The sequence below is a fragment of the Leptonotus elevatus genome, chromosome 1 (assembly GCF_054856555.1).
Source record: "Leptonotus elevatus isolate MCC_2025b chromosome 1, RoL_Lele_1.0, whole genome shotgun sequence".
Taxonomy (NCBI): domain Eukaryota; kingdom Metazoa; phylum Chordata; class Actinopteri; order Syngnathiformes; family Syngnathidae; genus Leptonotus; species Leptonotus elevatus.
The window spans coordinates 45,500,229-45,528,065 of NC_141239.1; the positions used below are offsets into that span (position 1 = coordinate 45,500,229).

General features: G+C 39.1%; 2 protein-coding genes across 9 annotated transcripts; one reads left to right on the forward strand and one right to left on the reverse strand.

Annotated features, from left to right (window-relative positions):
* Positions 1 to 863: 863 nt before the first annotated feature.
* On the reverse strand, positions 864 to 9,572 carry asphd1 (aspartate beta-hydroxylase domain containing 1). Of its 4 annotated transcripts, none has more exons than XM_086089800.1 (6): positions 9,227 to 9,572; positions 4,061 to 4,374; positions 3,755 to 3,961; positions 3,416 to 3,623; positions 1,569 to 1,682; positions 864 to 1,373 (listed from the first exon to the last, which is right to left on the reverse strand). In XM_086089800.1, exons 2-6 carry the CDS (start codon positions 4,358 to 4,360, stop codon positions 1,264 to 1,266), a joined length of 939 nt encoding a protein of 312 aa, XP_085945926.1. In that variant the 5' UTR covers positions 4,361 to 4,374; positions 9,227 to 9,572; the 3' UTR covers positions 864 to 1,263. The 4 variants fall into 4 exon arrangements, 3 of the variants coding, with proteins under 3 accessions (XP_085945926.1, XP_085945756.1, XP_085945841.1); XM_086089630.1 differs by having other exon boundaries at positions 4,061 to 4,515; positions 9,227 to 9,571; XM_086089715.1 differs by lacking the exon at positions 9,227 to 9,572 and adding an exon at positions 5,480 to 6,928 and having other exon boundaries at positions 4,061 to 4,515.
* On the forward strand, positions 9,228 to 25,706 carry sez6l2 (seizure related 6 homolog (mouse)-like 2). 5 transcript variants are annotated; one of them, XM_086089362.1, is made up of 19 exons: positions 9,228 to 9,537; positions 10,437 to 10,516; positions 10,625 to 10,753; positions 10,836 to 11,051; positions 13,404 to 13,546; positions 15,029 to 15,221; positions 15,339 to 15,524; positions 15,624 to 15,807; positions 18,039 to 18,202; positions 18,791 to 18,985; positions 21,749 to 21,887; positions 22,068 to 22,264; positions 22,372 to 22,566; positions 22,778 to 22,972; positions 23,043 to 23,234; positions 23,919 to 23,954; positions 24,094 to 24,211; positions 24,301 to 24,412; positions 24,525 to 25,706. In XM_086089362.1, the coding sequence occupies exons 2-19, from the start codon at positions 10,459 to 10,461 to the stop codon at positions 24,552 to 24,554; spliced, it is 2,682 nt and encodes an 893-aa protein (XP_085945488.1). In that variant the 5' UTR covers positions 9,228 to 9,537; positions 10,437 to 10,458; the 3' UTR covers positions 24,555 to 25,706. The 5 variants fall into 5 exon arrangements, with proteins under 5 accessions (XP_085945488.1, XP_085945557.1, XP_085945641.1 ...); XM_086089431.1 differs by having other exon boundaries at positions 10,625 to 10,732; positions 10,833 to 11,051; XM_086089515.1 differs by having other exon boundaries at positions 10,625 to 10,732.
* Positions 25,707 to 27,837: the final 2,131 nt, after the last annotated feature.

The following is a 27,837-nucleotide window of genomic DNA, read 5'->3' on the forward strand; positions in this document are numbered from 1 at the left end:
ATAAAGTAATACTAATCTTAATCTGCACATTCACACTCAGACATCCCAAAAGATTAAACAGATGAATCCATGCGCTGATGCTGACATTTTGTCAATCTCAATCTAATAATGCTGTAACATACACAGTGTTTAAAATTCATTGTCCATTGACCTCTTTTGATGTAAAGAAACCTCCCTTTTGATCCTGTTGTGTAATAGTGGGACAACATACACAACTAATAGTTGAATTAATGTTTGAAGGTGCAAGTCTCACACAATGAAATTTTCACATTTGCCATCACGAATCATTTAAATTGATTCATTTCATATTTAAATTGATCAATTTCATGTCTCCTCATAGCCTAAAGAAATGTGAAACGTTGAACAAAACCATACATCATTCAACTGTATACCGACAACATATAAAGTATCTTAGAAATAATCTGTCACTCTGGGCCAGATTAGATCTGGCAGAGTAATCCTAATACTGAGACCGCCATATGAACAGATGGCACATGAGAGAAAATAACCACACTAATTCTTAATGACTCCTTGTAAAATGTAACTAAAAATGTTCTATCGGAGATTAAAGTCCAAAACTGTACCAAAAGTATGCATATTGACAGCAAATGACTTGGTGGTTCTAATTCATAGATCACGTGTCAGTGTGGATGATTCGTCACTGTCTGTATTTGAATAAAAATGAGTAACAGGGAAAATGGCACAGCCTTTCAAGGAAGCTATTTTGGCATTTGAATATATATATCTGCAGACAGTTTCCTTTTTCAAGTTTAAACAACGCAAATTAATTTTGAATGCAGACACAAAAAATCCAAAACATCAAAACGTTTCATATATGTAAATAATGTAAACAAACAAAAAAGTGCAATTCACCAGTATATTTTCACAGTTTGTTGGCTTAGTCGTACCATCAGATCCTGATGTCGTGACACATGCACCAACAATAAACATGACAGTCAAGTTTCGCATGCAAATGCCTTTGTGAAAATATTATGTCATGTGAGGGTTGATGGAAAAAAGAACAATTCCTCTGCTATGGCGCTAAAGGAGGTCTTGTTGTGTCTCCAACATCATTTATGGCGCCAAAGTTCATCTATATTTTCATGCACGCATCAATTGCAGAAAATGTCCAATGTGATTTTCAAGGCTAATGCACACAGCGACGCATAGACTATGGCACAAAGCACAAGGCAACCCCGCATGTTGCACGTCTGGAAGAGTTCAGAGGTCAGGCTGGGTTCAGGAGTCAAAGCGATGAATTGCTCAGAGATCAGGACTGAACATGAAGTCCAACGCTTGCCTCTCCGCTGCAGCCACATTCGGATGCCAGACGTCCACACTGAGAATGACTCGAGGTCCCGCATCTGGGGGCCCTTTGTAAGAAAATACATGAAAAGAAGAAGTTTGAGAACTCAATTTAACTTTATTAGGTGTCTTCATGTTACTTCCTGTTTGCACATTGTATTTGATTTTAAGTTCAATGATACGATTCACAATTCTGTTTGTCTGTTATATCAAATCTGGCCAGCAGAACAGAATCCGTTTTTGACATTGTGCGATTCACCAACCTTTGTGTGAGGCTGTGTGAAGGAATGAGTCATCAATCAGCAGGCAGTGTCCCTCAGACCAGCACTGAGGCTCCCCTCCCACCACTAGCTCACACAGAGGCGGAGTTTGCAGACCTGCAAGAGGTAGGCTATTGGCTCCAAAATCATTATATCTGATGATATTTTAAAGCCAACAAGGCCGTCCATGTGCTCCATCCCTGTCTGTGTTTAAGGAAAGAGGATTATAAACCAGCTGGGTGGCAGCAGAAAATGGGCTAAGTAGAAATGGACCTCAACAATCATCTGCATCACTTAGCAACAGTTGTGCTGTTTCATTCGGTTTTTTTCGTTTTTGTTTTTGTTTTTTTAAGTAGCGTTGTGGCTATCTTACAACATGTTAACAAATGTGATTGGAAAAAGGCAGCAACGTTTGATTATTTACCCAGTTTTGAACCTGGACAATATTATCAAAGTTGTCCTCTTTCACCAAACTCACCATTTTATGTATTTTATGGGCATTTGGCAACAGTTAACTCATTCACTGCCATGAATTCATACAACAAAAAAGATTATTAAAAAATAGGGGCGACGGGCAATTAACATGTTTAATTGTAATTAATCGTATGACTTCACTAGTTAACTCTCGATTAATCGCAAATTTGATATCTGTTCTAAATGTACAATGAAAAAAAAGTCTAGGTTTTCATATTCTTGTTAACAAAAGTGGGGAAAAAAATGTTCAACTCATAGAAATAGTTTAAATGAATTTTTGACATTTATAGCCGTCAATGGCAGTGAATGAATAAAAAGAAAAGAAAAAAGATGATTAAAAATTTGGGGCGTCAGGTGATTAAAATTTAAATCGTAATTAATCGCATTACTTCACTAGTTAACTCACGATTAATCACAAATGTCATATCTGTTCTAAATGTACAATAAAAAAAATCTAGCTTTTCATACTCTTGTTAACAAAAGAGGAAAAAAATGTTAAACTAGAATAAATACTTCAAATTAATTTTTGATGTTTTTAGCCGTCAATGGCAATAAATGAGTTAAAATTATTTGAACAACTACATTTATAATCCCCAGACACCACAAATCAAAACCCCTCTTCACCAGTGGTGTCCCTCAGGGTCACATCCACTCAAAAACTCCTAAATACCGTACTTCTAGAGTGTGTTATATATTTTATGCTGTATATTTTCTCTCATCACAATTTGTGACTTCACTTCTGTGATGTCACTGAGGACCCATTTATTCATATAATTGCCTCGTTATGGTCAAGCATTATAGAGATGGTGATTGTTATGGGTAATTGTTATCAGGAAAGGTTCGTAAAACACTAAGAGGGGAAGTCAACTTAAAAAAAAAATCTTGACAATAATATGTTCTATGCAGCCCCACTAGTATTCTGGTTAATATTGTGTTAGAGGAATATGAGTTAAGTAGCAAAATCCATCAGTTTTTATTAATATCAGAAGGCGGCTATTTTGCCACTTGCTGCCGAGTGAAGATGGCATCACAATTGCTCAGGTGTCAGGTAACAACCAATATGCTCAGCTTCAGAAAACAGATGAGCTATGATTGGTCGTTGCCTGAGCCCTGAGCAACTGTGATGTCATCTTCAGATGACAGTAAGTGGAAAAATGGCCGCCCCAGAGATTGATAAAAATGGCTGGATTTTGCTTCATAACTCATATTGCACAAATGTAATATTAATCAGAATGTCATGTTTAGACTAGTGAGGTCACATATAACATATTATTGCTGCATGTATAAGATTGACTTCCACTTTAAAGGCCCTGTTAAGTGACTTCCCAAATTTTGCAGAGACTTTCAATTCTCTTTGGCCAAATCTGTTTACTGACCTAGATGACACCGCAGCCGCGTATTAGTTGGCCCGTACGAGCTCCCCAGTGCAGCACCGGGCCCGAGCAGCCAAAATCCAGCCGATCCCAAGGAGTTGCTGCTAATGAACGTGCGGAGAGACAGCAGTGTCCGGTAGGTGCAGGGACACGAGCGACAGTTGCCTGCCACGTACATGCCTGCACTGTACAGTGGAAACACTGCTTGGCCCTGTGTTCAATGTAAAGAAATACCAAAAGTTTTGTTAATACTTCACAAGATAAAAAGTTGACAGGTGTGAGAATACGCTGGAGGTGGACTAATAGGTTTTGATCCAAATTAGGATGATTCTAGTTTTGTACCTTTGGCCCCATCGAGGTCCAGCCCAATTTGGAGTCAATGCCTCTCTGGTAAACCGCCTGGAACTCAGCCAGGATTACAGTGTAGTTGGCTTCCAAGACTTCAATATCATGCCGATGTGCATCACGTGGAAAAAAGGGAACACTTGGGACATCTGGCAGGAAGAAGAGATGTGGCTTCTGTATTGCTGAGTGCTCATTTAACTTGATCTAAAGCAAAGACAGCGAGAGGACAATAAGAAATTCCTGATAAATCTGCAATTTCAACATCTATGATATGAAAACAATTTACGTGGATAGAGCGCACACCTGCTCGCGAAGGCCTTTATGAATGCGGCCCATCCCCACCCAGCTGTAGCGTTTGGCATATTCTTGTAGAGCTGAGTACAGTTTCTTGGCCTGTGCAGATGCCTGTGCTGGGAACAAGGCATGGCTCAGCACTGGTGTGAGGTAGTCTTGCCCCAGCTCCTCGTCCTCTTCTGTGTCCATGCTTATACACCAGTTCTTTGGATTGGACTGTGTTTTATACTTAACACCTGCACAGCTTCCGCCAAGGGACATCGCGGACCTCCGTGAGCTCATCTTGCCCCCGTGTGAGTGACCCGCCATTGGGAGGTCCGAGCCTATGCGATAACAGTGCCACAGGAACAAGAACAGAAGAGTCCACAGAAGGCCACTCAGTGAGTGGACACCGAGCTCAACATAAGGAGGAAAGGGCAGCATGTCCAAGGACCAGTGCATCTTTATGATTGGGCGCTAAAATACTGAAATAGAAACAGATTAAGAGATTAAGGGATGTTTTAATATGAGTAAAGGCAGACTGAGCCAATGTGGCTCAATGATAGTGGGGTTTTTTTAAACGATGTATTTACTAAATGAAGATACAAACGTTGAATCGTTCCTCCATTGTGAAAAGATCATGTCAAGCGTAAGATGCTGTTTACCAACAAGAAAAGCTGAAACACGCCATTGGCCTGCCCTGCTTTCAGACAGCCTCATTCACGCATTTTCTTTATTTAATCCCCTTCTGGCTCACAGGGCGCTGAGGCCAAGCTTGGTATGAGGTAGCCTTCATCCATGTTGGGTTGCTGCTGCACCGCAGGGCACTGACCGACACTGACCTATTGTTCTAGTTGCTTGTGCAGGTTTATGACTTCACCCAAGTGGCGAGGTTTTGTATTTGTTGCTGCCCAATTAAAGTTTACATGCAGCACCTTACCCTAGCTGTTCATTTGTGCACATATTTTTCATCTCTTAAAAACTTTTTGAAACTTCTCCCTCGATTTGGCTATAAAGCACCACATCCTCTAAATCCGTCAACGTTTAGATTATAACTGCTTCTTGTGAGGAAAGAATCCCATATGTTTTAATTACAGTGACAAAGGTTGACATGTAAAACGATGAGTAAGAGTGTTATGTAAATGCATTCTGTTGTACTAATGATCACATTGCGGCTATTTGAAGAGTTAGCAGAGCACCCATAAGCAGCATGGCAATAAGTTGGAGCCAAAGTGATTAAATGATGCATTTAAGCGGCGCAGAGTATTATGTAATATTTGCTACAGCTGTCTGTGACCCTAAAAAGTACAAGCGGTATAGAACATGGATGGATTGATGGATGCTACAGCTTTACAGAGCACTCAATGGCCACAACGTTGTTAAACGATATTCTATACAGTTCTACACCACTACAAACCACAAACATAGCTTTAAAAAATATATATATACCTGCCATTATCAGTCCTGTCCGAATATCAAGCCTGCATGATTCCCTAAGACCACTTTCATCCTGTTAGCTCCCAAGCTACTAGCATGCTAAGCCTCAGTCTGCTAACCCTCCGCCCACAACCACAGAAGCTTTCAGCGTTTGATCCACTACCACACCATTAAAGTTCAAGCACATGAACACGTTGCTAGTGATTGCTAAAAAGTAAGCTATTAAACTACAGCTGATCACCGATTTTGCATATCTATCTATCTATCTATCTATTAGGCCTGGGTTTAAAAAAATATATCAATATCGATATTCCTTTTCATAGCCCAATATCTATTCATAAAACCATGAATCGATATTTTTTAATATGGCTACCAAAAGCAAATGTGCCGTTCTGTTATTCAGAGTATCCCAAGAGGAGCCCAGTGTTTTTGCCACTTTATTTACATAATGCTGTGGTTCTAATAGATTGCAATTATTATTTATTGTTTTGATTAGGTCATGTTCAATAAAACATGCATGATTAAAGTAACTGCATTGGATTCCATTTTAAATGTAAGTATTCATATATTTATCTGTGTCAGATAGAGTCTGAAGCAGATTATGATGGAACATTTGATCACATTTAATTAATTTGAGCATTTAATTCTTGGGCATTGCCTTCTTTGTTTCTCAAATTAATATGCTATATGAGTATAATGATAATCATCAAAATAAAGAATAAACCTGCCTTTGTAATATATAGTTCTCATAACATTCACCACAAAAACTCTGAAGCTCCTTTGAATACGTTCCCTGTAAACAACAGGTATTAACAGCATGAAGAAAACACAAAAAAGAATAATAATGTTGCTATGTGCTCACGCAGGACTAGTAATCGCTGTTTGGTGCACTGAAGGAGTTTTCCTATGGAAATATGAGATGTCTTACTGTGTGAGTGGTCATTGAACGCACCTTGAGTCTGCTGCCAAACGCGAGTTTGAGTACTTGCTTTTCTTTTGCTTCTCCGCGCAGATATCGGTCGTTAAATACAAGCACTTGTAGTTGTTTATAAAACTGAAATATAAGCATGTTGTTCGTGTCTTTAAATGAAAAGACGGGCCGTCGTAATCGCGCGTAGTAGTGTGACGTCATTGAGTGCGCGCTCCCGCGATTTCTTTCGGGGGTAAGTGCATTGGCACAACACCTGTTACGCAATGGGCGCTCTCGACCCCGCTTTGTGGGGCTTCGACTTGCCTTTACCTCCGCGTACGTGGAAGAATTAATTTTTTTCACTCAATATGGGCTCTAGGAGAAGAACGCAAATTTACTCGGGCCCCCCGAGTCGGGGGACGAACCAGCGATCCCAACTACGCAATAGGCGCTTTCGCCTGCCCTTCAGGCACTCTCGGCCTTTGCCTTTAGCTCCGCATGCGTTCAAGAAATGTATTTAATTTCTTTATTTCACTCAATAAGAGCAAAAGAAGAGGAACACAAAACGTATGCTTTACACATTTTAATTTTAAATATTACATACAAATATTATTATAATTACTATTATTGTGAATTTTTACGAGCTAGTTTTTTTTGGGGAGATAAAGTCAGAGAGGCCAGACTAAGATGGTTTGGACATGTCCAGAGGACAGATAGTGAGTAAATTGACTGAAGGATGCTGAGTTTCCAAATGCCAGGCTTCTAGAGGAAGACCAAAGAAGAGGTTTATGGATGTAGTTAAAGGGGACATGAAGGAAATTAGTGTGAGAGCAGAGGATGCAGAGGACAGGGTTAGATGGAGGCAACTGATTCGCTGGGGCGACCAATGAAGGGAAAAGCCGAAAGGAAAAGAAGACTAATGCACCAAGTAAGAGCAAGAAGTTTCTACTATACTTCAGAGAATATTTTCCATATAAAAGTAAAAATGATACTGCATGAAATCCTTAACTGAATTGAAAATCAATGTGAATCGTGAATTGAATCGAATCTGGCCCTTCTGAATCGAATCGATTTTGGAAATCTGAATCAATACCCAGCCCTACTAACTAACTAACTAACTGACTATCAGTGTATTTAAAGTGCAAAATCATCATGGAGCATACACTTTAAAATAAAAATCACGTAGTCAAAACACTTCATAATAAAATCAGGTGGGGGGAAAAATGCTAAATATCGTCCAATCCCGATTCATTCCGATCAGATCGATGTTAACGTCTAGCGTTTTTACTTCTTGTCTGAACCTGTAGGCCTCGCTGTTTGTTCCTGCATTTGCGTCACCTGCCTGAAACTATATTATTCATTTCAGTTGTAACTAACCATATGAAAAAGTTTTATACAAACGTTATCTGTTCTAACAGAAGTATATGTGGATCCTATATGCTGCAAAACACCCATATACAAAATGCATACAATTTATGTTTCAAATCATGTTTGCCATATATGCCCAATGTAATACTAAAAGTCGTATACATTTTGTATGAAGGAAAAGTAAGGAAATTCTACTACTGCTGTTCATACATGTTTTCTTGTGCAAATTGTATATGGCATGCCATCATGAATGCCAACTAGTGGTGAATGGTGAGTTAATGACATCCTACTAGCACATCTATTTTTAAATATATTTATGCAAGATTTGTATTGATATTTTGCATTTTGGTATTTACACAACCAACTATAATTGCTCTTTGAAAAATCAAAAGTAATTTGGGCACATGAAGTCTTTTTCACTCACAGTAGAGACTTCCCTGCAAAAACTAGACTTTTAAAGTTTGGGTAAACATTTCAGTTATTATTAGTAGTGTGAAGCCTGGACAAAATAAACGGACCGAGCAGACGGCACGTTGGATCACGTTACTCTGGATCGAATCCCTGTCATGGTAATCATGTTTTTAAGAAGTCAATTTTAAGAATGTTACTAACATATACAAATAATTTACTAGCATTAGATATTAAATTAAGTGATTTACTATATAAAGTTGAATACATTCCTATAAAATGTATATATACATTTTGTTAAATAGTTGTATCATATATCAAACATTTTAGATTGCATATATACAACATATGTAGAACTTGTAATATTCACATAAGAGTTTGAAAATCCCATATATGATCTATGGGTTCTTTTTGGTATGAAAGCGGCCATAATTGCACAGATATTTTACATGGCATAAAGTCCTTATAAGGATAATTCTACTCAATTTATGTAAGGAATATGTGATGCTTGTCATATATAAATCATATAGGCTTTTTTCATATGGGCAGTGCTGAGGCCCAGCAACGCCTTCTCTGTTGGCCTTAACACTACAAGAATCACTGATCTAAATATACAACCAAAATTGTATTTTATTTATTTTTCCATGAGCTTCAATAAATGTATTCCCCATCCACTCGATGAGGGAGGGATGCATCTCAAAAGAGATATAGGGACAAGAGCCAAATGAGCTAGCCATTAGAAAGCTGCAGCTGTTTGTTTACATTCAAACTTCTACTTAATGTGGTTGCAATCGTTACACAAATGTTCAAACTCGCTTATAAATTACAAAACAGTGTGCACCCCGCTTGTGATGTTACTCTGAATAATGTGCTTGTTCGATTATCTCAACTCCAGTTATCATTTTCTGCATCAGCCAACAGCTCTGCCAGCTCATATTAACGTCCGCAATCTTTGACGGCGCAAACGTCCACCCCACATCACAACAAGATGCGCGTTTGGCGCTTGCAGACCTACAAATCACACAAGAATACGCATTTAGTTAAGACGCTGCGCATTGCGTGACTGTCATTACCTTGATAGAGCGTGGCGAGATGTGTCACAAGCTCGTACGCTGCACGCACACGCCTCTTCTGCGCCGTGCTCGCCTGATGGTTTCTCCCTTGGCTGGATGCTGTTGTTGTTTTTTTGCCGCGTGCTTCCCCGCGGTTCCAGCACACGGCCGCTAGAGCGCGCCTGGCGCCTCCACACTGAATCCTCACAATCCGACCCGAATGCGTCAAGCCGTCAGTGTGCAGCCATAGGGGGCACCTCAGCACCTTGTTGACGGGGGCCTACGACAACAGGATCCTGTCTAATAAAGCCATCGTAGGAGGCGAGATAAAGGTATGTAACGGCGCATGTGGGTTTTTTTTTTTTCACCCTCCTCCTCTCATAGCCAGGACGACTGATGCCCCAAAATGGTCCTAGACAAAAAAAAAAAAAGAGGGGCCGAGGAGGTGCGAAGGATGCTGCCTTGCGGAGAACCCATCATTTTGTGACATACTAGGCTGGCATCACCGAGGAAACGCCTCGATGTGCTTTTTCCCCCTTTCAATTCATTCAAAATGATGGCTGCAAAAACCGTTTGCGGTGTAGCTGCAGAATGAGGATCGGGTCATTTTGTGAATTTTGGAACAACGCATTTTCGGACATGCATTTTTGCAGGTTTGGGGGAGGGAACGCAGGTGCAAAGCATGGCTATTTGACGGATACATTTCGCACCCGTTCTTTTGGCCCACAATGGTAAAATGGTATTTCGTTGATCTGAAGTGAATACAATTAATTATTCCTTCAATGAATACGGGTTTTCGTAGTAATTATGCTTGCCTAATCGAGATCAGTATGGCCTATGTGAGACGTAAATATAAAACCTGCAATGTTTCTATACTTTTTGCCACAGCTGTCGCTATTAATGTTTATTTTTTGGGTCACATTCCACACAGTAAGTGTTAATATAAATATGTCAATATGCAATGTACCAAAGGGCTAATAATTAGCTTTTTTATAATTAACCTTTTTAAAGAGCTTAAACATGACACAGGACTACTGTTAAAGTCAAACAGGAAGGGCACGAGCATTTGGGTGATCATAGCCTACCCCTAATGCTACGATGATGTATTTTTTTTATGCTTTATCTATCTATCTATCTATCTATCCATTTATTTATTTATTTCTCTATTTATTTATTTACCATGTTAGCGATATTGTTATGATGTTCATCAAAACCCGTTTGTTCTTTCCAGATCATTGGTTTCTCCTTGAGCCATGGGGTTCACATGCCTTGCTGTGATTCTGTCTGTTGCCATGATCCGCCAAATTTCAGGTAACAGATGTGTGCATGTGCTTCTGAATAATGGTGCGGTCCTATATCTGAGTTTATGTTTTGTTTTCTGCCATGTGTTAAAAAAAAGTGTCGTTGTCCTGCATGCAGGCATGAGATTCATGATTCCTGAGATTGACACGCCACCGACATCACCCCCAGACTCTTACCCTCTGGGCGACCTGATCCATGCTGCCCTACAGAGTAAGGAATACTTAGGTCAGTCTTCTGCCACCACAGGTACCAAAACAGACTATTGTCGTGTAATCAAAGTAGCTCACCCACAATTGAGGATGACATATCTTTAATTAAACCTCAGCAGGCACAACCACCAACCCGACACAGGCAGTGCCCGGTGTCAAGCGGAGCGAGTCGACCGCCACGGTCATTTCCCCAGGACTGCTCACCACGGCGTTGGGCTCCTCCTCTGCGGGCGGCCACGCAGGACTGAGGAATCGCATGTCCTTCGTTCCCATAGAAGAGGAGACAACCACCACTCTAATCACCACGACCACTATCACCACAATGCACATGCCAGGTACCTGCATGTTGCCACAGGGGAGTCCCTTGGATGATGGGTATTTTTCATTAGAGCCGCATGAGTTCCTCTCAGCCATTCACAGTGGTGTTTTGTATAACCACTTCGAAAGACAGGACTCTGTTACTGACAGATTTCTCCCTGACAGTAAATGAATAGTCAATCGTTATAGACTTTAACATTTTATGTATTTTAAATGTTAGCTAGCTAGCAAGGGCAAATATCAACAGAATTGCTATTATACACACTTAGTTGTTTAAAAAAATAACCCAAATTGGGTCAAAAAGGGACAGACCCAACTTTTTGGAGTTATTCAATTAATCCATAATAGGGGTGTTAGAAAAAATCGATTCGGCAATATATCGCGATATTACAGCGCGCAATTCTCAAATAGATTTTTAAACATGAGAATATACATGAGAATATAAAAAAACCCCGTCTTACTTAGGGTTAGGATTTACACGAATGTTATATTAATGGAACATTAAACCTTAATATTTTATTTCAGTGCTGTTCAAACATGAAACAGACTGCAACCTGAATTTTCAGATAAATACATTTCCATACAAATCTTACAGTGTACATGTACAAGTTTACTGATTCATATTTTCTAAATTTGAGTTTTAAAAAAATCGCAATAATCAATTTATAGATTCGTATCGGGATTAATCAGTATCGATTCGAATCGTGACCTATGAATTGTGATATGAATCGAATCGCCAGGTACGAGGCAATTCACACCCCTAATCCATAAATTGGAGTCAAATAAATGACTCTTAAACAACCCCAAAAAAAGGTTGCATTATGGGTTATGAATTTAATTTGACCCAACCTTTTGAGTTGAATAGCTCAAAAAGTTGGTCTGAATCATTTTTGACACAATTCATTTGGGTGATTCGATTAACCCCAAAAATGGGGTGAAATGAATAACCCACAAATGATCATAACAATTTACCAATTTTCCTGATGCTCATGTGTCTGATTTTGAGGACATCGTCCTCAACTGAAGAAAGAATAACAAGGTAATATGACTCGCTTATGCAGGGAATTTCGATACCACTTTTTTTTCCCAGCCTGATACCAGTAACAGACTCAACTCTTTAATAGTCATTGATACAGATAAAGTACAAGTGCCGATACCACTCGTACTTTTGATACGTATAATTTCCCCCCAAAAAACAATGACAGATCATTGCAAAGAAAGACCTATGTATGTCAATATAGCATTTTCCCTTAAAATTGAATGAAAATTAATGGCAATTTTCTATTCTTCTCATTTCTAGTTTCTTGTTACATGAGTATACCGATACCTTGAAATAAGGCCGGGTATCGGCGCGATCTGATACCTGGTATCCGTACTCGTCCATCCCTACTCTTAAGAACAGCATTCTATCTTATTCTACAATATGCATGTAAACATAGCATGCCAAGTTCCTTGAACATTTCAAATGTTACATAACTAGTCTTAAATTCCTTAATTTTTGTGATAGTCATGTGTTATGTGTAACTTGTTAATGTGTACATTTTTGTAAATACCTAATAGCGATGTAAGCCTTTTTCTCCGTGAATAATTAACCAAGTAAGGATGTGTATGTGCTTCTGCGTTTAAATATGCAGTGCGACATGCTCGTTGTACTTTCTCTGAATTTTTTTAGCGTCGAGAGGCACATAAGTCATTCAAGTGAGGGCCTGCAAGAACGAAATAAGGTCGCACTGGCGATGAAAATGATGAAAAGATTTTCACTGCTCTAAAACCCAAATGCAGGAAGTCTAAAAGGAATGTGATATGCCCGAAATGAGCATGTCTGACCTAGATGCCTGTTAGTCAGCACCGAGGCGTTGAGGTTGTCCGTATGGAGGAAATGCGAGGTCCGTTTGTAGCCACTTGATGTGAAGATTTCACGAGAACAATCTGGAGCACGCACGTGTAATTGAATATGTAAAAATATCGATCACAGCCTATCTGAAGGACGCTGGTGAGATGAAACCAAGACGACATCCAGATAATATCAATATTGATCAGAATACCAAGACTGATACATTTTCCATTTGTAACTTAGAACATACAGTAATGTAGAGTTAGGCACTGTTTATGTCATATGCTTCAGTTTGGCAATAAAATGCATAATAAATGTGGTTGTTTTTTTTCTTTTATTGAACAGCCTGCTACAGATTAACAACAGATCACCATGGAAACAGTCTTATTTGTACACAAGGGAATTGTTCCGATCTGGGTTGATGAAAGGCGTCATAAATGGACATTGTTGTAAAATGAGTGGCATTAAAATTCGTTCACTCTTTCATATTCCGTACATACACTTAATTACCTCCCATCTTTTCCCATTTTTACAGTTCAGTGCAATGCATCTTTGTCCGCAATGGAGGATGTTGTCGAGTCACCAGATTCTGCATCATCATCATCATCATCATCTGTTTCCCCACTGGAATGCACCTACAGCATTACAGTGTATGCGGGCTATGGTGTGGAGATTCAGGTATGCATATACATATAACAATGGATGCATAATCATGTTTTTAATGTTGTTTTGTGCTGTGAACACCAAGCATTTTTGTATTTGTGTTAATGACAAACAAAGCATTAGGGATAGACCGATAATCGGCCCGACAGATAATCGGCGCCGATATTCAGCATTTTATGAATATCTGCATCTGCTTCTTTTTTTGTTTTGATGGGCGATATATTAAAATTTGTTATTTTTGCTCCGATGGGCGCTTTTCTCCTCTGTCTGCTCTGAATCAGCGGCTGTTGACTCCCTGCAGCATTGGCCCGCCCATAGCACCATCTGATTGGTTGCTCGCGCACTGGTAATAGCCAATAAACAGCAATTAGCAGCTATCAGCCCGCGAGCTAACGGCTAACCTAATAGCCGTTTTTAGCGTCTATTTGGGAGTTGTCCCAGGGTTAGTGTGTGGGTGAACAGTTAGCCCACGAGCTAACAGATCGCGAATTAGATGCTATTTGGGAGTTAACGTGCAACTGTTAGCTCGCGAATTAGCGGCTATTAGCCCGCGAGCTAACCGGCTAGCTCGCGAATTAATGGCTATTAGGTTAGCCCGTAAGCTAACGGTTAGCTCGCGGGCTAACCTAATAATAGATTAGACAATATTATTGTACTCTTTGCGTGTTCCAATAAATTGAAGTTGAGATTCTGGTGAAGAAGTTCCTTTGCAAAGGTATAATTATTCAGAAGCTTCTGAGCACATATATGAAGTCACCCAAGCAGTGATCCGTTCAAAATATGTCTCCTCCTCGAGCACACAGCACATTTATTGAAAATCAGTGAATATAGGAAATCCCTCTCCCGTCCCATCAGCAAGTTCCCAAAAGTACAAAATCAGATTAGACTTCAACAGCAGTATACCAGTTTGTCCTTGGACTCTCTTTGACCGAACAGAGACTCCTACAAACTATACTCCCTTTAGATAATAAAGAAACCTGTTACCTTCCTCTTTCCCAGGCAAGAGAACAAAGGACTATAGATTGACTTAACATATGAATTAACTGTTGTCTTATTATTACACAGCTCTAACTAATATCCAAAACGGTTAAAATATAAATCGAAACAGAAAAACAATGATAATAATCTAACACTAATAGCCGTTTTTTAGCGGCTATTTGGGAGTCGGCATTATAGTTGGTGCAAAAGCTGATGGCAAACAAAAAAAAACTTTAACATGTTGCAAATAACAAAAGCTGTTTAGTAAACATGTGCTAGAAAGCATTTAAGCAGTCAAGTGCTGGAGTTTTTATTATTATTTTATTAAAAATGTTGACACCAACTTTTTTTCCCCTGCAAATGTATATCGGCTTCAAATATTGGTTATTGGCCTCCCTAACTACCGATAATCGGTATCGGCCCTGAAAAAAAGCATATCGGTCTATCCCTACAAAGCATACAGGTCCAAATAAAACATGACACTATTTGACATTTTAAAGTTATCACTTTCACTGCCAGGTGAGGAAGGTGAATCTGTCCAAGGAGGAGTCCCTGACCATTATGGGGCATGGAGAATCCACACCGAAGCTTTTAGCCAATGAGACCCTAATGAGGGAGGGGCAGGTGATTCGCAGTACAACCAATCAAGTGCACATCTACTACCGCAGTCGCCAGTCTAATAACCATGGCAAATTCATCCTGCACTATCAAGGTAAATTAACATTTAAAATAACTTTGTTTTCTTGTTCAATATTCCCTATCCAATTTCAATAGCACTAGTCCAGTAGAACTCTTCTTGAAAGCTCTGTGTCACGTTCTTGTCTTGCAGCTTTTATGCTTTCCTGCACCTTCCCTCGTTCTCCCGAAAACGGCGGGGTGACCGTGACCGACATCCATCCCGGAGGTCAGGCTCACTTCCATTGCGATCCAGGTTTCCAAGTCCGCGGTCATGAGGTAGCGACGTGCGTCAACACCACAAGACCACACTGGAGCACACCCGAGCCCCAGTGTGTTGGTCAGTGACCTCATTTAGATTCCACTGATGTGAAATAGAATTGAGTAGTGAACATGGTGCATTCCTTAAAGCGATATGTGGGATGTTTTGGTTCCTCAGCTGTGTCTTGTGGGGGGTGGATCCGTAATGCAACAGTGGGCCGAATACTGTCGCCACCCCCTCCGTCTGTTGCCAACCACAGTAATGGAAACAACCTGAGCTGCCACTGGTTACTTGAGGCCAAAGAGGGCCACAGACTCCACCTGCATTTTGAGAGGATTGCACTGGATGAAGACGACGATAAGTACGTTGCTTTGTGGAACACTAACTGTAGTTTGACATGTTTTCTAAATACTGTTTTATCTTTCTCCACCTTTATCATGTCTGTACAACATTTGTAGCAGGAATATAACTACAATACTAATAAAACCACAACACTTAGTCATCAAATATTTAAAGGGAAAGTTTTTAATTTCCCCCCCCAAAAAAAATTTGCGCCATATTTGTTGTCTACCCAACAATGCGCAACAAATGACTTGACAACTCATAAGTCAGGCTTTCTGTCTCTGATTGGTTGCTTTTCCTTGGGCGCGATGGATTCTTACAACTCAAATTAGAGGCACGGAATGGTGATTTTTTTTTTTTTTTTACCGATCATATTTATTATGTTACCTACTACTGTCAAGTCATAATAATAGGTTCAATAACTGACCAAATAAATAAATAAATAAAACACATTTTGGGAAAATTGCAAACTCCCCTGTTAATATGTAAGATCTGACATGAAGTCAACCAAAAAATGTTCTTCACAATAATGTACATTTTCTTTACAAAAGTAGTTTTCTTTACAATAATATGTTCTATGCAGCTTGCTAACATCACATGACCAAACTCAGAAAACAAGTGAACTGTGATCGGTCATTAGCTGACCCCTGAGCAACTCTGATGTAATTTTCAGTTGATAGCAAGTGGCAAAATGGCGCCACTTCGATAGATAAAAATTGGTGGATATTGCTGCTTAATACAAATTCCACAAAACGATACTAATCACAATGCCATGTTTAGTCTAGTGGGGGCCTATAGAATAGGGCCCAACTGATATGTATTTTAGACCGATGCCGATTATTGGCAGAAAAAAAAATACAGATTGCCGATTAATTGGCTGATTATTAAAAATAAATATATATATATATATAATGCATTAAATTATCCCCCCGCCCCATTCTTAACTGTTGCTATTAAGATTCACTCTGCTTTAAATGACAAGTCCATAGTACCTTATCAACAAATTTCAGGAAGTATAAAATGTTATTGTATAGATTTATGTGTCAATAATAAAACCATTCTTACTTGTTTAAAACTGCTGTACTGTATATGTTTAGAGTACATAATTGGGCTGGAAAAATATCATGTGGAAATGTGTGTTAAGACGCAAAAAAAAATCCTTGGATGTTTGTATCCTTGAATTCTGAGAAGAGAAATTATTTGAATCCTTGAAATATCAACTTTGAATATAACTTGAAAGGACAATGATAAAATAAAAATAAGGACGTGAATAAGAATAGAATATACTCAAATAATAGCAAGTGGAAAAAACGGTAAGAACAAATGCTGACTGTTCCTGTGCATTTTTGGTCTATTGGGGGCAGTGTGGGGCCGTGGATCCATAATGTACACACTTAAATTGAGTACAGAAGAAAGTTACGATTAAATTCTATTAAAATAGCTCGTTTTTCACACATTGGGAATAATTTGTGCCTTTGCGTAGTGTTATCTTACCTGTGTGTATGTGTTCTCACTGCATTTGTGTGTGAATATTAGTTATTTGAAGGAAAAACACTCCCGACTTCCTGTTAGCGTTTGAATGGGATCCTCCCTTCGCTTTTAGCATTAGTGCTACGCTAGCGGTGTTGCAAAAAACGAAGCATGTTTTGTATTTAAATATACAGTGGATGTTTTTCTTATTGTCGTGTGTTTAGTTTTACAGTTAGCTCCAACTGGGGTGTCATGAAACAGCTTAAAGGACGTTTGGGGGGCAACAGAATAACATATGCTACACACTTGCTAGTTGCTAATGCTACGTAAGCAAAATGGTGCATTCAGAGTACTTTCACAGCGTCGGGAATTTCGTTTTTCTTCGATGATAACGCTTTAAGAGGAAAATAATTGGCCAATTGTTTTGGCAGATGTTTGAAGATCAATAATCGGCCGATTATAATCGGCGGCCGATTAATCGGTCGGGCCCTAATATAGAATCTAATATTGTAAACTTAAGTCGTTTTTTTCTCATTGACTTTCACTTAAGCACAACAAAGAAAGTCACCCAAAAAGTTAGCTTGATTTAAACTCTTAAATGCTTAAAAAGAGAAGGTGAACTCACATACACACATTCTAACCTTTAACAATATGTGAAGCTCATAACAGTTTGACGATCTTTTTTTTTTTTAGTTAATCTGCTGGCATCATGCTGTGAATGTGTCCAGCATCTAAAAATATGAATTCTGAGTCATATTACAATGCATTTTGTCCTCATAGGTTAATTGTGCGCAGTGGAAACAATTCGCTGTCACCACCTCTCTTTGACTCGGATATGGATGACGTGCCCGAGCATGGACTGCTGAGTGAGGGCACCTCTCTGTACTTGGAGCTCACTGCGGATTCGTCCTCCATCCCCCTTCTCCTGGCACTGCGATATGAGGGTGAGCGTCAAGGCTCTGCACACTGTAGACATGTTAAAAATGTATTTTGGGAGCCAAAATTGAGAACAATCATCTTCTAAAAATCGGCATGTTGCATAATCCATGACATATCCAAACAGTTTGGTTTCTCTATGTACTTTCAGGGAAACTCGCAAAATGACTGGATTATGTCATATATCTACCCACAATGCTTTGCATGGCATGCCAGTAAAATGGTAAATTAACACTGTAGTCATGTACTTTGAAACATGGAGGAGGCCCTGTTCGCTTCATGCATCTGGCACACTCTTGGATCTGTATAGGGTACCGTGAAATTTCAAGACTATGCAAAATGTAATAATAATAACAATAATAATGAAGCATTAGATTTATATGGCATGTCCTCTTTCGCTTTCGTACACTCAAAGTGCTCACATGGATACATTATTGCATCATTTGCTGCTCAGTGTCAAAAAGCTTGATCTCTGGACGAGCTATATGACAAACTGGAAAGTGGGGTAATTTAGTTGGAAGACTTTCCTCATCTAAAGAAAAAGCACCAGTTAGATGATAAGAAGGAAAATCTCATCTTTGATCTTTTTTTCCCAGCGTTTGATGATGAGCACTGCTGGGAGCCCTACATGCCACATGGAAACTTCAGCAGTAGTGACATCACCTACCAGCTGGGCACCACTGTTACTTTCGGCTGCTCGCCAGGCTTTGTCATGGAGCAGGGAGCAGCCACCATTGAGTGTGTGGACCCCAGCAATCCCCACTGGAATGACAGTGAGCCTGTTTGCAAAGGTATATGAATCCGAATCTCTTTTTTTTTTAGATGGTCATCATTATATTTAATCGACTCAAATCTTCTGTTATCTTGGTTACTGGAAAATAAGCTGCCTAGACCAATTTAAACATGGAATGAAAGCAATTACTAGTGGTTCAGATTAATGTAGAAGAATATGTCAGTTAAAGCTCAAGGGCCCTATTTTCTCACCCAGCGCAAAACGCACACACAAAGTACATTTAGAAGGACTCCACTTGCAGATGATGTGTCCGCGTGTGACAACCCCTCTCCCTACTCCCCCAGCCCCTCCCACTCAATAGCTGTGCCGCAGTCAGGGAGGTAACTTTAAAAATGTAATAAAAATAATAATAATGCATTCAATTATTTAATTTCCACAATGACTCAGTTGTCATATTTGTTGTCAAAATTCAGTGTTGTCATGTGACTCTGTAGTCATAAATGCGGTTACCATCCAAATTTTTCAAAATTTGTCAGCACATTTTGTGAAAATACGCAAAACGAACGTGCGGCTTATGCCTGTTTCAATTTGGTGTTATTTTGCAAATACTGAAAGGAGAGGAAACTGTGCCGTGTCAACAAAAGGCTCGTCTTCACTTCTTTTATTAATTCCAGAAATAGTTCAAATTCTTCCTCCTCCTCCAGCTAAACATACCTAACTTTATCATCTGCCGCTATTTACAATATGTACGCACGTGTGATGTACTATCTGGTGAAAAGTGTGACGTGGTATCTGTCATCGTTTATTTGCAAAACCTCGGGTTCATTTCACAAAGCAGGTTTAGTAAGAACCCTAAATCGATAAACCCTGAAATGTGGGGAAACTCTGCATTTTCCGTTTCAGAAAGGGAGGTAAATGAAACCAGAGAATAAGAGGTAACTCTAGCCTGTTTCATAAAAAGAGGTCATTTAAGCTCTCGGTCAGTTGCCGTAGTAACAGAGTCCATGAACCTAACTTGGTTGGTAGCAGGTTTATCACAGTGAACCTCAAGTTTTTCCCCGTACCCGCCTCCTTTCAGCAACACACGACATTTCATTTCCTCATTCATAAAGTCCGCTGCCGCAACTTTTTTTTTGCGTCTATAGCGTAAAATCCACTTTTGTCACGAACATGGCATGTCCTTTTGACAATGACCCTATTGATGAATGTGCCACATTATTGCGCAAGGAATTCGATATTCATCATTCAGATAGATATGCTGGCATTTTCCGGACAGTTATCTTTTTGAACGGTACCGTTTCACATCCCAGTCCTTCATCTACATACACAACTTAATCCGTCCTTACATTTGTAACATTACCAGCCGTAGTCATGCGCTCACATCACAGCATATATTGTGTGTTGTGCTCCGTTTTTTTTCTTATATCCGTTTGAATAATGTTTTTATATGTCATCATACGTTTTTTGCATTTCAGCTTACGTCAAGTGCACTTCTCCCCCGCAGGATTGCACCTAAATGAAATAAATTAATGAGTTAGCATTCAAGCCGGTTTCCCCTGTAATATTATTGTTATTGCAAAGGACTACATTTAAATGTACGCATTGACCCGCGCAGCAACGATCTCCCACGACGCCTTCCTCTATGGGGAGCCGCTTCGGCGTTGCACTTTTTTTCTAAAGACATGTTCAAATTCGCCATATAGTCGCATTAAGACTTTCAGTTAAGAGGGGTAAAAAAAATCATGGAAGCAGAGGGCGCCGCTACCTTCTGCTTCCCCGTTGCCACGGTGACTCGTCAAATCGGGGCTCCATTGATCTTTTGTGAAACTACTCTCCGAGGGTATGTCAACTCGCTGTTCAGGGTAAGTCTCAATGTTTATCGAACCTTCTTTGTGAAATGGACCCCTGGACCTAAATCCAATCCACCAAAATTGCACAACGCAGCCCGCACCACAACCTATACCAGCTTTTAGCTGATCTAAAGACTAGTCTGCTTTCTGCCACCAAATTGTCAGGTGCGCCGCATGCATGTAAAAACAAGGTCTGCCACAACGCAACACATTCTGCTAAATTCCCAAACATCCTAAAGGACAAAAAGCACAAAAATCAAGTTGCATTCTCTATGAAAGTAGAGCCCCAAATTTCTTGTGAATATGAAAATTTTTGCAATGCCAGGAAAAGAAAAAAATATATATAAATATATATATGCTTTTTGTTGTTGTAGCATTTAAATGCAGTATAGCGATGTAGGAAATGTCCTGGCATACATTTTCCATCCTACCATACATTTTCTAAGCTGCTATCTTTATTAAGCAGATGTGCCACAGTTTGGCTGTAGCTACAGGTGCCTCTGCTCAACCGGCAAGTAAACGAGCTCCTCGGGAGTAAAAGCAAACTGTGGAAGGGTTTTTACTTCCTGGACCTGAATTTGACACATCTGTCATTAAGTCCGTATCCCACTGAGCGGCGAAGATTTGGGAGCGTTTGCGAGGGTAGCGATTGATGATTTTTCGACTCAGGGTTCGTTCAAGTTTGTAAAGATATTCAACAACAGTTTTAATAGTCACAAACAGTTGTTCATGTCGCAAGGAAGTTTTGAACTGTTGGCAATTGTCATTGCAAACTTGAATTGTTATTGACTGAACTTCCCGACTTAAGCAAGCAAGAAGATGGTTAATTATTTGATAGACAGCTTGTGGAACTAATGGCTGCTTTCAAATGTATATTTATACAATTCCTGTGGTCATTTCACTGACATTGCGTTTGTCGTTGTAGACCGCGTTTCTCACCTCAGTTTGATATTTGTCTCTTGCTCCATCAGCACTGTGTGGAGGGGAGCTGACTGAGCCCTCGGGTACCATCCTATCTCCCGATTGGCCTCAGAGCTACTCCAAGGGCCTGGATTGTTTATGGCAGATCCACGGCAATGAAGAGAAGCGCGTTGAACTGGACATCCATATGTGAGTTTGCTTCAAGTCATTTTTGTGCTGACAGTAAATATGAAGACAATCTTATATGAGGTATGTTGATGAATATATTTTTATATGTGCTTTTAATTGTGTGTAGGTCAAATTTGAATGAATCTTTTTTTCAACATGTTTCCTTTTTCTGTGTTTTTTTTTTCTTTGTCCCTCAAAAAGCTTAAATATTCGCCACACTGACGTGCTGACCATCTTTGATGGCCGCGATCTCATGTCCCATGCCATCGGCCAGTACCTGGGTTCCAAAGAGCGTTTCCAAGTTGTATCTGGGGGGTCAGAGGTCACTATTCAGTTTCAAAGTGACCCGGAAGATTCCAGTTTCATCCTAAGTCAGGGATTCCTGATTCATTATCGCGGTAAGGTTAAAAATGAATGCGTGAATAATTGGATGGAAAGTTGATGGTTGTGCTTCATAATGTACTCATAAAGCGGTGCATAATATCTGTTTGTGTGTGTCATACAGAGGTTGAGCCAAATGATACATGTCCCACTCTCCCTCAAATCGAGTTTGGGTGGATTAGCTCCTCCCATTCCTCCCCAGTGAGAGGAAGCGTGCTGACCTATCAGTGCCAGCCCGGATATGACATCAATGGCTCTGACATTATCACCTGTCAATGGGACCTTTCCTGGAGCAGTAGCCCACCCACCTGTGTCAAAGGTCAGAGTCCACAGCTGTTGAAGATGTTGTTGTTTTTTCAAAGAAGTAGACCCCACGCAATATTGTGAACATTTGCAAGTAACTAATGCTGCTTACTAAAAAGGTTTACCATTGCTAAAAGATGCCACAAAGTGAGGGCCAAGCCCAATTTTTGTCTCACTGAAATTCCTCAACACGCTTCAACTTTTCTTTCTCATATTGTCCCCTACAGTCCAACAATGTCCTGACCCAGGAGAGGTTGTAAACGGAGCGCGCTCGGTGCGCCCTGAAGCCGGTTTTGCTGTCGGAACCATTGTGCGTTTCTCTTGTAACCAGGGTTACCAACTAGAGGGCCCCAGCCAAATCTCCTGTCACGGACGAGACACTGGTACCCCCAAATGGAGTGACCACAGCCCAAAGTGTGTCTGTAAGTGTCATTGTCCCGCTCCATTCGCCCTGCATGGGGAAATGAACTATCCTCTTTATGTCCTGTCCAGTGAAATATGACCCATGCCCGAACCCTGGCGTCCCAGACAATGGATACCAAACGTTGTACAAGCACAGCTACCAGGCAGGAGAAACTTTGCGTTTCTTCTGTTACGAAGGCTACGAGCTCATCGGTGAGGTTATTATCAGCTGTGTGCCTGGACACCCATCTCAGTGGAACAGCCCGCCACCATTTTGCAAAGGTAAACAAAATTGTTTTCTGCTGCTCTGGAGTCACAACTCATTCAGCCTTGATTGAGTTCAATTGGTTAGTGTTAGTCTGTTTGTTTTTTAACTCATTCACTGCCATTAACAGCTTTGGACGTCAAAAATTAATTTGAAGTATTTCTATTAGTTTAACATTTTTTCCCACTTTTGTTAATAAGAGTATGAAAACCTAGAAAAAATGTATTGTACATTTAGAACAGATAGAAAATTTGGGATTAACTATTGAAGTCATGCGATTAATTACAATTTAAAAAAATTATCGCCTTCCGCCCCTAATTTTTAATAATCTTTTCTTTTTTTTCAAAAAAAATAAAAAAATTATTTTAAAAAAATGTCTCGGTTTTCATACTCTTGTTAACAAGTGGGGGGAAAATGTTAAACTAATCGAAATAGTTAAAATTATTTTTTTACGTTTATAGACGTCACTGGCAGTGAATGAGTTAATATAGGTCACTTGAAGAAAATATTGTGTTGACCTGATTTGAGCTTTCATATTATATTTATTTGAAAACATTACAAACTGAGTGCCATTTGTAATGAACCAGCAGTACAGTATAACATTACTTTTTTTTGTGGCCAACTATTGAAAGGCGGTCCTTTTTTCAAATAGCAATTGTGGCAATGAATAATTTTAATATGATGTCCTTTATTTCACACAGTGGCCTATGAGGAGCTTCTGGATGATCACAAATTAGGTGGTTATATTTGTCTTAATCCTTTTAACGTGACAATAAAGCTCTTAGGTCTGGTATTAAATAGCTATTGACGACTTGATTGCATTTCTAACAAACGATATCCATTACAGTGTAATTAAGGGTTTTCTTGATATTACAGTGTCTCAATCATTCGAGCCCTCCCATCAGATCCTGAGTGAGAACATCGCTCTCGCAATAATTCTGCCCATCATTCTGGTCATCCTTCTGATCGGAGGAATTTACATGTACTATACAAAGTAAGTGCTGCTCGTGTTAATGAATACACCCATGCTCGGCTACCATGTCACAAATGTTTGTGATTTGATGTCATATTTTCTTCCTCCAGCATCTGCAGACTAGAATGGAAGCCACTCTTCTGGAAGTCTCTTTCTCACACACACTCCTACAGTCCCATTACAGTCGAGTCGGACTTCAACAACCCTCTGTATGAGGCAGGGGTGAGCAAACCTCCCATTTCTGTGCTTTATTTTGACAGTTGTGCCTTTAAAGTGTATGTATGTGTAGCAAAATCGGAATTTGTTTCTGATTGCCTCCTCTTTCTGACCACAGGATACACGGGAGTATGAAGTTTCCATTTAAAGGCTACGATATCTTGGTGAGGTTTAGAAACAATTCAACGAAATAGTTTTGGAGGACAAAATGTTTATTACTATGAGACCATGAAATCCCCTTTCATTTTGATATATCGTCTTTCAATTATACTACCACCATTAACGTATTTTCTTAATTATGGAAGTCCTATTTTGATTTGTTGTGTCTGCCGTTGGTGGATTTGACCTCAGTCAATGTTGCATTGGGACTTGTGCCTTACAATGGTTAACAAATTTACTCTAGCAAAGTAAAGGGCAGGCTGACATAAGAATTGTTTATTTGTTTTGTTCAATTATAGTGAGGCCAAAATCTTGAGAAACTGGCAATATAAATGATGAGCAAATTTTACTCTCATGACCAAACAGAACACACTTGAATGTTTTGTGCTATTTTTTGTGGCTTATGTCGCAGACTTAAACATGTGTTAATTCACTGTTTTCTCTTATTCACTTTGTCTCTGTGTAAAATACACTCAAACACAATGAATGTAAATATATGACTTGATTTTGGCTGAGGTTGATATACATACAGTGTATACAGTACTAAATTAAATATATATACATATAAACCTCATATTTACACTTCTAAATGGTAATGGGAGGTTGTATATTTTCATTAAATAGATCATGAAAATTCAGTGCCAAAATATGATGTTAAATAACTCCTAATGTCCTTAAGTGTTTCATCTGTTGTTGAAGTAGTGTTTACAAAGGCAGTGTTTAGTTTTTATGCTTTGCTGTTTCTGAAAAACAGCCAGTGTCTCATAACATATTGTACATGGGAAAGTGAGGACATGAATGTCATTATGCTGATAGCATGCACTGATTGTAAATTATATTGCTTCTGCTCAATCTTGCCATTATCATTATAGTTATTGACATATCAGATTTGATGTTGTATGCACTTTGTTGATGAAAAATTACAACCCTGGCTGTTTGCTGTAATGCATTATGTATTTATTTAAAACGGATTGTTTGGCTCATTCACTGTGCCAAATAAGAACTGTTGGAAACTGTTGCGTGGTAGACGTAATTATTATCAGTAACTTTTTTTTTTTTGCTTCATATATGAGTACATTATTTTGAAGGCAGTAATTTAATTGCTGAACTGGAAATAAAGTCTCTGTTGAATGGTGTAAAATCCGTTTTGGTGTTATTTTTACAAATGATAAAATCCTATAAGCAACACGTTTTCGTCAATTTCTGGTTCATTTTAAAGCTTGATACCAATACCTGAATCCCCACTTCAGTTCTTACATCAAGCATTGTAGTGTCAAAAGTACTGAGTACTTTCGGGCATTTTGGGGGAATTTGAAGGAAGAACTTAAGTGATTTTTTGGGGTGGGGGTTCAAGCAAATCATGGAAAATGGCTAGATATGAATGCTTAAATTAATTCTTATGAGCTAATTTTCTCGTCATCATGTCCACACAAATGTACCTTTAGTTGTACTACACATTTAAAATGAAACTGAAGAAACAAATGTGACATCATAATTTGTCCATGATTTAATTAAAATGTTTCTTGGCTCAATAAAGATTAGGAAACCCTGCAGTAGACAAGTGGAAAGGTCGGACACATTTGAAGTGTTGAAGTGTTATGCGTTTTTGAGTAGTAACGTGAAATTGTCTAATTTTAGTTATAGAATGTGATGGGAGTTTTGGCTCTTTTTTTTATTTATTTTTTACTTATGTCTCGGTTCACTTAATATAAGACTCTTTAGGCTCCAAAATGGCTCCTCTGATATATATATATATATTTTTTAACTTAAAATTATATTCGACAAAAAAGTTTTTAAAAAATGTGCAAAATAAATTACTAATGTAAAAAAAAGTGTGTTTATTATGTAAGTGGTGTTTTAATAATTCACTCAACATAGTTCCACAAAAGTAAATTATGACAATTTAAACTTTCAGCTTTGCTCTACTAAACATTTTTTTAAGTGACGCAACAGAGTAAATTACAATGTGTCAAACACAAAGGGGGAAAAAAATCAGCATGCAGATAAGATTGACATTGAGAACCACCCGATGCCTAAGCTTTGATGAGCTGATCCGGTTTCTTCTGTCTGACATTGTCTGCACTGTTTTTGAGACAATTCTTTCTCAGGGGCCTGATAATTGCAATACACAGGGTCTGTGTCATCACCCATAAGACGAGGGTAAACTGAACCTTCGGTCTTCCAGTAGCCTAGAGGGTCTGCACTAATCTGGGAAAGATAGTTTTCACGGTAGGATCTCACATCTAGCAATGACTGTTGTGGGATTCCTTCTTGTAATGTCTCCGCTTGCTCATACTTCAAACAACAGAACACTGGATTAACATTTTGGATGCTGTAACGTAGGTGAAAAAAGTTAACAATAGGTATTAAAATTCTGCATTCTTCATTAAGCAGTGTATATTGTTTCAATTAATATTAACAACAATAACACTACTAACAATAATAATAATAATAATAGTACATGTAATGTGATGATAATAATCATCACGTGACAACATTTGTACACTGCACCTGTCAGAAGAGTGCATGCCTCCTGCAGCACATCCCATTCACCTTGGCTCAGAGGATCAACTGGTTCATTGATAACAGCCAGGATTGAGATGAGATGACCGCATGATGAGATAACTCCAGAATATATTTAAGCATATGAAAGGTGAAGTTACACCTTAAATTGTGACACATTCATGTTTGGCAAGCCCATCTGTCTTTGGGTAGATTCTCAGCTTCACTGAGCTTAAAACAATTCAGAAGGCAGGAAACCGTTTTTGATAAAGTCACATGTAACTAACAAGCAGCATGTAGTGGTTTAGGATGTCCAGCTGTCAGTTGTTAGGCAAACTAATGTGACGTTTTCAATACTCTTGTATAGTGAAGCATGTTCTCTATCATAAAGGCCTGGGGTGATTTTTTTTAAATGTGTTTTCCTGCTTCGTAGGATTGAGTGCACGAGTACAGTAAACCTTCCATTTCCTTTATCTTCCACATTTGAAAATGGTTGGAACTTGGAAATCAAGTATTCTCTTGCTGGGATTACAGACGTGTGCAAAAACTGCCTCACAGAGCTCCGTGTTGTAAATTTAGCTGGTTCTGGTGGTGTAATATTATGCATGATGCTGAAGCCACTGCAGCATCAGCCCCAGTAGAAACACTAGCACCTTCATTGTTGAAAGTTTCAGTTGCCTGTCCTTTTTCTTCCCATTGCACTGATGGGTGTAAATTATATGTGGATTCATGCTCTCTGTATATTATTATTATTATTATTATTATTATTA

Bases quoted from the DNA above. Each gene is read 5' to 3' on its own strand.
- asphd1 (XM_086089630.1), bottom strand. From the start codon at position 4,492: ATGCACTGGTCCTTGGACATGCTGCCCTTTCCTCCTTATGTTGAGCTC. The intron at 3,962-4,060 runs GTGTGCGCTCTA...TCTTTGCTTTAG, and splicing joins ATAAAGGCCTTCGCGAGCAG to ATCAAGTTAAATGAGCACTC. The intron at 1,374-1,568 runs GTTGGTGAATCG...TTTCTTACAAAG, and splicing joins TCACACAGCCTCACACAAAG to GGCCCCCAGATGCGGGACCT.
- sez6l2 (XM_086089191.1), top strand. From the start codon at position 10,459: ATGGGGTTCACATGCCTTGCTGTGATTCTGTCTGTTGCCATGATCCGC. The intron at 10,517-10,624 runs GTAACAGATGTG...TCCTGCATGCAG, and splicing joins CATGATCCGCCAAATTTCAG to GCATGAGATTCATGATTCCT. The intron at 15,808-18,038 runs GTACGTTGCTTT...TTGTCCTCATAG, and splicing joins CTGGATGAAGACGACGATAA to GTTAATTGTGCGCAGTGGAA.